The sequence below is a fragment of the Schistocerca serialis genome, chromosome 1, assembly GCF_023864345.2.
Source record: "Schistocerca serialis cubense isolate TAMUIC-IGC-003099 chromosome 1, iqSchSeri2.2, whole genome shotgun sequence".
Classification (NCBI taxonomy): Eukaryota; Metazoa; Arthropoda; class Insecta; order Orthoptera; family Acrididae; genus Schistocerca; species Schistocerca serialis.
The window spans coordinates 1,060,372,267-1,060,385,069 of record NC_064638.1 but is presented as its reverse complement, the minus strand read 5'-3'; the positions used below and the strand labels follow the sequence as shown (position 1 = coordinate 1,060,385,069).

Below are 12,803 nucleotides of genomic sequence, written 5' to 3'. Positions count from 1 at the left end.
CATCAACATCACTTGTTTAGTACAGCATGTCTACAATAGAGAAACACATTTGACCTGTTACAAGGCAAACACCTTCCTTGTACTTATTCTTATCTTATATGTATCCCCACAAGAGACTTGGTGAGAGGTGATATCCTGCACAGTTTCTGTATGCCGGCGCAGCTGCTTTGCATGTGTGCAATTAAATTTTGTTGAAGTCCCTGTTGTAATGCCTCTTCACAGCTCTGTAGATGGCTACTGATTTCGCATGCAGCCATTTGCGGTTCACACGTGAAAGCTGCCAAAAGCACTGTCAGGCGTCATGGATTTCCTTACGTTGAACTGACAGTGGGAGTGGTTTAGTAATAAAGAATAAATGTATTAAAACATTAACCATGATGCAACATATCGGTGTATATAACATAATATCTCCTAAACAATTATAGGTATATGGTTCTTACAGCGATTGTTGCCTGAAAGTGAGCGATATGTGTACGAAGTTTTGTTGAAATCAATACACTGGTTTAGGAGAAGCTGTGAAACATACATACATACATACATACATACATACCCACACACACATTTTTATAATATATACCAAAGTGTTCATTTCATTGCAAATGCATAATTACAAATTTCCAATACTTACTTGATAAAACAACTAGAGGTTGATAACTGTAAATGATATAATAATGATGTTGTATGACTAGGGCCTCCCTTCGGGTAGACCATCATCTGTGTGCAAGTCTTTCAATTTGACGCCACTTTGGCAACTTGCACATCGATGGGGATGAAATGATGATGATTAGGACAACACAACACCCAGTCCCTGAGCGGAGAAAATCTCCGACCCCGCCGGGAATCGAACTCGGGCCCTTAGGATTGATATTCTGTCGCACTGACCACTCAGCTACCGGGGGCGGACACTGTAGATGATGACATACAAGTAGTATCTTTGGGAATGAGGAATAGTAAGTGACCAATAAAGTACCAATATGGTTGACCAATAGCTCCGCTTATACACTAATACCTTAGACATGTCAACCCACACCAATTTCCAGACACTTGGAGATTAATCAAACTGATACTCTGGGAGCCCACAGCTGATAAGGATGATGTGTCTTTGTGCACAGTGCAGTATCGGATAGGTTGGCTACTGACAGAAGTCAACAATTTTAATGTAAGATAAGGACACATTACTATTTTATTTTGTTAATGCCCCAAATGTGTTGGTAGATATTTTAGGTTATGAACCTCACAATCTGTGTTTAACAACCTGAGCATTGTCTTTCAAAAAACGTTGTTGAATTTTTTGTAAGATATAAAACAGATGAAAGCTACCAATTATTCCTGTTTTTTTTAATAGCAATAATGTTTTAGTAAGTGTGGTACACGTTTTAGAATATTGTAAGATCATGAGACAAGGTTTAAATAATATTATAAGATAATGATACAAGGTTTAAATGTAATAATTTTTATTAAAACTCTTACTGTGTAACAGAATTAGTCGTGAGCATTAAAATTTTAATTACTTCAAACTGCTGCAATTTATTAGAAAACACTTGTGAATATTACAACATAATTATCAAAATGGAAAAACAGTTTTTTACATTTTATCACAGTGACCTTACCTTTTATACACAACAGATTCAACAAAATAAATAAGATGTTGTCTGTACAAATAAACACTCATGAAGTAACTGCAAAGTTAAATGCAGGATTTCACAAGCCATTATTTCAACCTGTACAATATCAGTCACACATAAAGCTTATATTTTATAACAACTTAAATCTAAATGAGGTTTATTAAAAGACCTAGTAAGTATGGTTGTACTACATAATTAACAGTCTTTCATGTTTGGTTCTGTCTTTAGTAATTCAGCATCACCATGATACATAGTCACTTTCAATTTTTTGTGGAATTCCCATTTACTTCATCAGCATTCGAACTGAGAAAGGGGACTTCTTGAGTACACTTCAGTAATATAGCAACAAACATAACTAAAATGTTAGCCCATCCTTATCACTCTCTTTACACTATAACTGGCGTTCATCAGTTCGGGTAGAATTTATTTTTAGACCCAAATTTACCCGTGAATGATTAAAAAGTCCCTCAACATCAATTTATAGACAGTTCTGTTTCTAATAGCATCTAGAGAAGGAATGTGTTATGAGGAATGTTTCGTCAGAAATAGAGTTTTAATTGAAAACAACTTTGAAGCTGCCCACTTCCGGCCCTTACCACAGTGTGGAATATACCAAAAGCACAGTCGGGTAACATATAAATGAAGAAAGGATTGTTACAGTGTTCTGCATACTGTGTAAGTTGCAAGTGAAGATACAAGCTCTTAGTTTTCACTATCAGATGGGGACTAAATAGTGCATCCAATGTTTCTAGCTTCTCTACTAGCTGCATGAAAAGATAAATTGTCGCTTTAAGGGCTGACAAATATGACTTGGTCAGATTTGAAGTACTTTATGTAAAAATAACTTCATGAAAGCAATTGAGTAAGTTGGGCTAAAGCATGTAAATAGCAAAATTTCATATATAACTTCATACATGCAAAAAAAAACAAAAAAAATACCAGTGTTTCAAGCTTAGAACAGAGTGCATGCAAAAATTATAAAGATTTCTACACTGCTGCTAGCTGACAAATTGCAAGGTGAGAGAAACTCTACTGCAGAAAAAGCTGCGATAGTAGATAAACTGCTTCTACCTGATGAAAATGTGATGCATAGTCTTTGATGAACTAAATGTGTGTTACATAAATATAATAAAATGTTGATATGAATGGAGTGGAGAAAGGTATTTGAGATCACACTATATAGCAACTGGTGATGGCACAGTAAACTAGCTACCAATGAATAATTTTATTGTGCTGTGCAGGGTATCACATAGACTGTGATCTAGTAACTTTTTATATTCTTAATGTGTTTTTTAAATGTTTTTTTCGCTGACAATAGTTTGTACACTAATTTTGTATAGTTCGGTGTAGGTTAGCATTAGTGCTTTTGTCTACCAAGACAGAGAAGAAAAATATGCGTTTTCATTTTTTGCCAGTGTACTGCTTTTATCACTAGGATTCAAAAGATTGCAGATAAAAAAAACACCACTCAACAATTTTTTCTGTTATGTGCTAAGGAGAAGTAACTGGTATATGGGCTAGTCAGGAGGTACAGCAATAAGGGCAATATTACATTCACTGCCTAATCACTGATAACAAGACAAAGTATGTATTTGTGCTCAGAGAGTATTTCCTGGCTGTTTTATGAGAACATGTTATTGCACGTTTGATGATTTTTATACGAGTACTTCTCTTTTATGTAGATATATAATGGATAAATCATTCATCAAGGAAAGTAGTTTCAGTATCTGGGGAGTAAACAAAGTTAAGAGGATCAACAGGGAAGCGAAGTACTTAGTTTTTGTAACCTATTAAATGCTGAAATTCCTCATTTCAGTTTTATAAATCTCGTGGATATCGTGTGTAGTGAGGAATAAAGAACATCTTAGTAATCATTTGAAAGGTCTCTCCAAAACAAGGTGTTGACTCTTCAGATATATTTATGATAGAGTTTATATCGGCAGGCGAACACGAACTTTCTTCTCGATGGATGCTGAGAAGAATCCCTCTGCCTAGCGTCATCTTGGATAAGTGGCTTCTTGGGAAAAGGAGAATATTGCACTATGATGGCCACTGTATGATAACCCAGAAAATTTCTTGAACCAGTGCCTGCAGCTGCGTCTGCATGAGCAGAGTTGCCATATTTGCACTGGACAAGGTCTGTTACTGCTCGAGGAACGTGCGGGAGCTGCTGTTTGATGGCCCCGAGGGCCGCACCTACAGGAGCAGCTCTCAGCAGGACCAGCTGTCGACTGCGGTGTCGTCGTCGTCGTCGTCGTCGTCGTCGCCGTCGCCGCCGCCGCCGCCTTCGCCGCCACCGTCGCCGTCGCCTCGCGGCCGTCTCCGGCCGCCGCCCTGACGTCACAGCTTCTCGTCGCTGAGGCTGACCATGTTGTAGTAGGAGTGGTCGGGGAAGCGCTCCAGCTCGATGTAGTCGGTCTCGGCGAGCAGCAGCGGCTCCAGCATGGCGACCAGCTCGCCGAAGCCGGGCCGCTCCTTGGGGTTCTTGTCCCAGCAGTAGTACATGATGTTGTACAGCTCGCGCCGGCAGTGCTCCGGCCGGTCGAGGCGATAGCCGTCGCGCACGCGCCGCATCACCTCGGCGGCCGCCATGCCGGGGTACGGCGTCGAGCCCAGCGTCACCACCTCCCAGATGAGCACGCCGAAGCTCCACACGTCCGACTTCACCGAGAAGATGTTGTCGTACAGCGACTCGGGCGCCATCCACCGGATCGGCAGCCGGCCCTCCGACTTGCGCTCGTACACGTGGCTCGACATGATGTCGCGCGCGAAGCCGAAATCCGCCACTTTGCACACGTGGTCCTCGCCTATCAGGACGTTTCGAGCAGCCAGGTCCCGATGGATTATCTGCAAAAGAAAAGTGCACTTTTATTAAAATGGAATATGAAGCTCTACTCCATGTTTACAGTAAATCGCGATGAATGAAAGAGTTCTTGTAGGAACACAATTTTTTTTTTAGTCCTCAAGCAAACATCTTTCACCGCAGTTGTGGCACCTACAGTGGGCCTTTTCTCTTGTTTCTTTTTTTCTTTTTCTAGGATTCCGTACCTCAATCCGTCAAGTATCTGGGCGTGACTATTCGAAATGATCTCAATTGCAATGATCAGATTACACAAGTAACAGATAAGGCAAACCCTAGATTGCGGTTTATTGGTAGAATCCTGAAGCGATGCAGTCCTTCAACAAAGGAAATAGCTTACAATACATTAGTTCGTTCAGTTTTAGAGTATTGTTCGTCTGTATGGGTCCTTTACCAGTTGGGTCTGTTTGAGAAGGTCCAAAGAAGAGCGGCAAGATTCGAGACTGGTACATTTAGCCATCGCGAGAGCGTTAAAAGTGTTATAGAAACTTTGAAGTGTGACACACTTGCAGATAGACGGAGCGCTAAGCGGAAGGGGCTGCTCACTAAATTCCGAAATCCGATCTTCGCCGGGAATGTAAAGCACCAACTTTCAAATCGCGCAATAGTCACCATTCAAAGATAAGGGAAATTAGAGCTCGTACTGAGGCGTTCAGACAGTCGTTTTTCCCTCGAGCGATCCGTGAGTGGAACAGAAGGGGACGGGAATATGACTTTGGTGCGAATTGTGCCCTCTGCCACACGCCGCTTGGTGGCTAGCGGAGTGTATGCGTAGATGTAGAATCAATGAATGTGGAAACCTTACACGATCACTTTGACGTCCGATCGTTTGTCTGCCTGTCTATCCGACTGTTAAGATCTCATTTTCTCAGGAATGTATCGAGGTATCAGGTCGAAACCCACGTCAAGCACTAAGACCTACGACCCCTTCGCAGGGTGAAAACTCGGAAGCTCCGAAGACAGTGCAGTCAAAAGATACGGCCATTAACATAACGCTTTTCGATACTCGCCAGTCCACGCATCACTCATCAAAATCTATAGGGTAATTCCCCTTGACATAGAATCATAAAATTTGACAAGCAGCGTTTCGCAGTACAAAGAAAAAAAAAGAATTTGTTTATTTTTAACTACATCAAATAAAAAAAGTGATTGTTTTGCCATTTTCTCTCTGTATGACCGTCTGTCAAGATCAGTTTTTCTCAAGGACTGGCAGTGGCATCAAGTTGAAATTTATTTCATAATACTAAGGCTTACAGACCCTTGGCTGTATGAATAATTTAGGCTGGCAAGCCAAAAAATATGGCCATGTATGTCACGTATTTTGATACTTGTAAACTCAGTCCTCAAAACCCGTGGATGAACTATCTATACATACGTTGAACCTGCTGGTCTACCAGTAAAACGTGTGCCCTGGAACCGAGAGATGGCGTTATCAAATTTTAGTCGGATCACAGACTTTTTTTGTCTTCTTTTTAATCTAGCCTTCACATCTCAAGGGCGTGAGGAGTCACCAGAAACAACACTTGGTTCAGATTCAACTTCCAGCCATTGGGCCACACTATATTATTATTATTATTGTTATTATTATTATTATTAGTAGTAGTAGTAGTAGTAGTAGTAGTATTATCTATATACATAATTAAGAATGTGCGGGAACTTCGGAGTGAGAGTACTACTAGCAGTTTTCTTTTTTTCATTTTATTATGAGTGCCCTGTAGCTTCCAACAGAAATCAGTCACAAGTTAACATTGACACAATGTGTAATTATCATATACAGTCTTTGTAAGCATAATGGAATATCGCTGCCTTTCCGCCGCAATATCGAAGGCCGTCTCTCGCAGGAACGCAGAGCATAATTGATACGAAGTCGTGCATTAGCTTGCATGATAGACGCAGCGTGTAGTGCCGAATTCGTAGTCTGCAAAATTGCACACTGGCGTGATTCACTTATCATTCTGAGAGAGACATATGACCTAAAATTTGTGAGAGAAGATACTTTCGTTTGCATACTACGTCACGAGATCAGTAGTCAATCGCGTCGCGAACGGACGAGTGTAATCCCCTCAACACCTTTGGTAGCACCGCCAGGATGAAATAATGTTAATTGCGAGAACTGCGCCGGCTTTCACAACGAACTATTCAAACAGTAATTTTTGTGTGATCGTGATGCTAGTAATCAAACTGACTAAACGAGATGGCAATAGAATTTTTTGTACTCCAACAAGACCACCTGCCTCAAGTACTAATTAATGTTTACGTCGATTGTGTGATCAAATCAGCTGTCATCAGTGAATTCTACTTTATTTTACTGGTAAAATATACTTGCGTCTTCACCATATATGGCCGGCCGCGGTGGTCGTGCGGTTCTAGGCGCTCCAGTTCTGAGCCGCGCTGCTGCTACGGTCGCAGGATCGAATCCTGCCTCGGGCATGGATGTATGTGATGTCCTTACGTTGGTTAGGTTTAATTAGTTCTAAGTTCTAGGGGAATGATGACCACAGCAGTTGAGTCCAATAGTGCTCAGAGCCATTTGAACCATTTTTTTCACCATATATGTATTCTTCTATGTGTGGTGTTCGCTCAATCTCATGTAATTAGCACTAACTTCAGTTGGCGGTGTCTCAAGCACAGAGGTGAACCAGGTACTAGTGAAACCAACTGAAGATGCAACAACTGAGAATTAAATGTAGCAAAAAATTGCGTTCTTGCAAGAAGACGGATGCTCGTTAATTCATTATTATTCTTTTGTTAGTGGGATTGCTGAACTAGTTGTGCCAATAACTTTTTAATCTAATAAATGCACAATGTTATAAATCGTAAGTGACAGAGTACAAATAACATACTGTAAATGGAATTTACGTTAGTAATTGTTGTTGTTGTTGTCTTCCGTCCTGAGACTGGTTTGACGCAGCTCTCTATGCTACTCTATCCTGTGCAAGCTTCTTCATCTCCCAGTACCTACTGCAACCTACATCCTTCTGAATCTGCTTGGTGTATTCATCTCTTGGACTACGATTTTTACCCTCTACGCTGCCCTCCAATACTAAATTGGATATCCCTCGATGTCTCAGAGCATGTCCTACCAACCGATCCCTTCTTCTAGTCAAGTTGTGCCACAAGCTCCTCTTCTCCCCAATTCTATTCAATACCTCCTCATTAGTTATGTGATCTACCCATCTAATCTTGTGCATTCTTCTGTAGCACCACATTTCGAAGCTTCTATTTTCTTCTTCTCCAAACTATTTATCGTCTATGTTTCACTTCCATACATGGCTACGCTCCATACAAATACTTTCAGAAACGACTTCCTGACACTTAAGTCTATACTCGATGTTAACAAATTTCTCTTCTTCAGAAACGCTTTCCTTGCCATTGCCAGTCTACATTTTATATCCTCTCTACTTCGACCATCATCAGTTATTTTGTTCCCCAAATAGCAAAGCTCCTTTACTACTTTAAGTATCTCATTTCATAATCTAATTCCCTCAGCATCACCAGACTTATATCGACTACATTCCATTATCCTCGTTTTGCTTTTGTTGATGTTTATCTTATATCCTCCTTTCAAGACACTATCCATTCCATTCAACTGCTCTTCTAAGTCCTTTGCTGTCTCCGACAGAATTACCGTGTCATCGGCGAACCTCAAATTTTTTATTTCTTCTCCATGAATTTTAATACCTACCTCGAATTTATCTTTTGTTTCCTTCACTGCTTGCTCAATATACAGATTGAATAACATCGGGGAGAGGCTACAACCCTGTCTCACTCCCTTCTCAACCACTGCTTCCCTTTCATACCCCTCGACTCATAACTGCCATCTGGTTTCTGTACAAATTGTAAATAGCCTTTCGCTCCCTGTATTTTACCGCTGCCACCTTCAGAATTTGAAAGAGAGTATTCCAGTCAACATTGTCAAAACTTTCTCTAAGTCTACAAATGCTAGAAACGTAGGTTTGCCTTTCCTTAATCTAGCTTCTAAGATAAGTCGTAGGGTCAGTATTGCCTCACGTGTTCCAATATTTCTACGGAATCCAAACTCATCTTCCCCTAGGTCGGCTTCTACTAGTTTTTCCATTCGTCTGTAAAGAATTCGCTTTAGTATTTTGCAGCCGTGACTTATTAAACTGATAGTTCGGTAATTTTCACACCTGTCTTCTTGACAGGGTATTTCGCCTGTCTCATACATCTTGCTCACCAGATGCTAGAGTTTTGTCAGGACTGGCTCTCCCAAGGCCGTCAATAGTTCTAATGGAATGTTGTCTACTCCCGGGGGCCTTGTTTCGACTCAGGTCTTTCAGTGCTCTGTCAAACTCATCACGCAGTATCGTATCTCCCATTTTATCATCATTTACATCATCTTCCATTTCCATAATATTGTGCTCAAGTATATCGCCCTTGCATAGACCCTCTATATACTCCTTCCACCTTTCTGCTTTCCCTCTTTGGTTAGAACTGGGTTCCCATCTGAGCTCTTAATATTCATACAAGTGGTTCTCTTTTCTCCAAAGGTCTCTTTAATTTTCCTGTAGGCAGTATCTATCTTACCCCCTAGTGAGATAAGCCTCTACATCCTTACATTTGTCCTCTAGCCATCCCTGCTTAGCCATTTTGCACTTCCTGTCGATCTCATTTTTGAGCCGTTTGTATTCCTTTTTGCCTGCTTCATTTACTGCATTTTTATATTTTCTCCTTTCATCAATTAAATTCAATATTTCTTCTGTTACCCAATGATTTCTACTAGCCCTCGTCTTTTTACCTACTTGATCCTCTGCTGCCTTCACTACTTCATCCCTCAAAGCTACCCATTCTTCTTCTACTGTATTTCTTTCCCCCATTCCTGCCATTTGTTCCCTTACGCTCTCCCTGAAACTCTGTACAACCTCTGGTTTAGTCAGTTTATCCAGGTCCCATCTCCTTAAATTCCCACCTTTTTGCAGTTTCTTCAGTTTTAATCTACAATTAATTTATTAATTATATCTTTATTTTTATGCGCCACGTTGACCGCGTAGACCGTCCTGAGCTAACCAAATTTGACTACAAAGGCTGTAAGTCAACGCTCACACAAATATTGTTTACTGGCTGAAGTGGTTTCGACACTTTTGTCAATTTCAATGGTCCATATTACGTCTTAGCCCATGGCTGCGTCAAAACTACGAGTAATATGGGCTACTGAAAATGACAGGAGTGTCGATAGTGCTTCCGCCAGTAAACAATATTTACGTCGTTGTTCTTTTATTTTCTTCCGAGAAGAAAAACAATTCAAAATGTAGTTAGCAGTTTCGATCAGGCATTGGTCATCATCAGATAGTGCATTTAGGCGACCTGATGATGGCCACAAGCTTGTCGAAATCATTAACTGCTATTTGAATTTCTTTTGTTTGTTTTATCAAGAAAATAAGAATGTAAAATGGTGCAATATGTTCGAAATTCTTACAAAAAAGCGGAGTAAGCTATAGGGAGAGGCGGGCAATATATAGTATGTAAAAGAGCCAAGAGGGAATAATAAGAGTGCACGACAAAGAATGAAGCGTTCGGTTAAAAAATGATGTAAGACAGGGATGTAGTCTTTCGCCCCTGCGTTCAATCTGTACATCGAAGAAGCAGTGATGGAAATAAAAGAAAAGTTTAGGAGTGGAATTATAATCCAAGGTGAAAGGATATCGATGATACGATTCGCTGATGACATAGCTATCCTGAGTGAAAGAGAAGGATAAATAGATGATCTGCTGAATGGAATGAATAACCTAATGAGTACAGAATATGGACTGAGAGTAAATCGAAGAAAGACGGAAGGAATGAGAAGCAACAGAAATGAGAACAGCGAGAAATGTACAGGAAGTAGAGGAATTCTGCTACCTCATTACTTTCATGTTTCATCAGACATAGGTGCAAATTTGAGGAAGAAATTTCTGAGAATATACGTTTAGAGTACATATAGGAGTGAAACATGGACTGTGGGAAAACCGGGCAGAAGAGAACTGAAGCATTTGAGATGTGGTGCTGCAGACGAATGTTGAAAATTAGGTGGACTGATAAGGTAGGGAATGAGGGTGTTCTGCGTAGAATCGAAGAGGACATGAATATGTGGAAAACACTATTAAGGAGGAGGGAGAGAATGATAGGACATCTGTTAAGACATGAGAGAATGACTTCCACGGTATTAGAGGGAACTGTAGAGGTCAAAACTGTAGAGGAAGACGGAGATTGAAATAAATCCAGCAAATAATTGAAGACATAGATCCAAAGTGCTATTCTGAGATGACAAGGTTGGCACAGGAGAGGAATTCGTGGCGGGCCGCATCAAGCCAATTAGAAGAATGATAACCAACCCCCCCCCCCCCCCACAAAAAAAATACCTATCCGAGTAAATTTCGTGCAGAAGAAGTAGCTTGTAAAACACTTCTTCGACTTATTCCTGTCTGTTTCTCTTCAGTTAGAGGCCGTTGGTAACTAGAGAAAAACACCAGCTGGAGAAGTTAAAATCAAATGAAAATTATTCTAAGAAGAGGAAGTGGGCCTTTACTAAAGTCCATGGAGAGCATTTATCTGCAAAACTCTATTGGATGAGTCACAGAAAAACAATATTGTCTATAACTAGAAAATGCCTAGAAGATTCACAAATTTCGTAAATGGAATTACTTGCCCGAAAACTAAACAACTCCTGGAAGCAATATTTACTAATACATGTAGCACTTGCAATGGCATGCAGTATTTCCCAGAACACTTGTTGTTTTATTGTCTGTTCTTCACATACTAGCCGTCACAGTAGAAATGCGAACTGTCATGAACTGATAAAATTACGTGAAATGGATAGTTTCAACGCTATGGCACTTGGGACGTGACTGCTACAGTGTGGACAAACCGAAAAGTATTCAGCTTGCACAAATGCTACCCCGTAAAGTGTGCCTACTGTTACAAGCAGTTGTGTTTTAGTGCTTTTATCCCGCACATATTCACTTACATGACTAGTAATCAAAGAAAATGTGAAAGCATAGAAACTTCTATTTGGGGTAAATGTGAGTCTGTAAGTATCAATTGGTTTAGCATTTATCGCTTCAACAAAATGTTTAGCTCTTGCCAAATATCACCCGTTTTACGAATCTTGTGAATATACTGGTGATAACTGTCTGTTACGTTCTTTACCAACTTGTGCTTCCGCAGACTTTTTATATCGTAAGTTTTACGAAGCTGTTGCACACATACGCAGTCTTACAAACAATTTTAATGAGAGGTAGAACAGACGATTTCGTATTTTAAAAATAACCTTTTTTCGCTTTTGGAAGTTCAGGCTAGTGTACTTGCCTTGTAACCTAAGATGCATTAAGAGATCAGAGAGGTACGCACTGAATATTGTCGTGATTCCGTGGAGTAACAGCGAAAGCCACACTGTGACACTCGTTCGGCTCCAGAGGCAGACGCTACAAGGGAGATGTGCTTTGCAGAGAGGTTTGCTGTTAAAATTCCGGAAGAGTCTTTTCCAAGGAGACAAGCCGCGAGCTATCTCAGAGTGAGTCAAAATTAATAATGAGCCCGAGACGAATTTTGAATGGCACCTGATTTTGCCTTAGTTGCCCTCTATTTACACCACAACATTCCGCAGAATACGGAAACGACTACATTATTTAACGGCTTTCTTTTGGATGGATGGAAGGTAGTAAAGGATGATGACAAAGCATCTAATTTACAATGGTAACCTTTATTAATTTAACGGGTGTACAGAGGTTGGACGAAAACATGGAAACCCCTCGAGGAACGCTTTCTTAAAGTCAAGCAGACAAATCTACATTTATACTTCGCAAACCACCCAACGGCGTGTGGCGGAGGGCACTTTACGTGCCACTGTCATTACCTCCCTTTCCTGTTCCACTCGCGTATGGTTCGCGGGAAGAACGACTGCCGGAAAGCCTCCGTGCGCGCTCGAATCTCTCTAATTTCACATTCTTGGTCTCCTCGGGAGGTATAAGTAGGGGGAAGCAATATATTCGATACCTTATCACAACCACAGGTGGAAACACAAGCGACCAAAGACACTGCTAGCTAGGGCATAACCACCTATGGTAAACTAACATACGCAAACAGCGACAAACGTCGGTAAGCCCCTGCATATCAGCAATACTGACTGGCAACTACCAGCTGCTATTAGAGCCGACCAACAGGCCACAGCAGGGACACCGACGAGCTCGCCCACAGACGCACGAACAATCTCCCAACACTCCCTCACACTGTGCCTCCGGTATATGACCTATCGGACACAAGACCGATAACAAACATAACTGTTGCAGGTTGCAGGACGCTGAACGAGGACTCTGTACCAG

General features: G+C 40.9%; 1 protein-coding gene across 1 annotated transcript in view; it reads right to left on the bottom strand.

The window, feature by feature from the left end:
• Positions 1–1,483: 1,483 nt before the first annotated feature.
• LOC126415550 (tyrosine kinase receptor Cad96Ca) overlaps positions 1,484–12,803 on the bottom strand; it is a 512,455-nt gene continuing 501,135 nt past the window's right edge. The window contains exon 9 of the mRNA XM_050083437.1: positions 1,484–4,472. Within this exon, the coding sequence (XP_049939394.1) occupies positions 3,966–4,472 (507 nt within the window). The 3' untranslated portion in view covers positions 1,484–3,965. The remainder of the gene's footprint in view (positions 4,473–12,803) is intronic.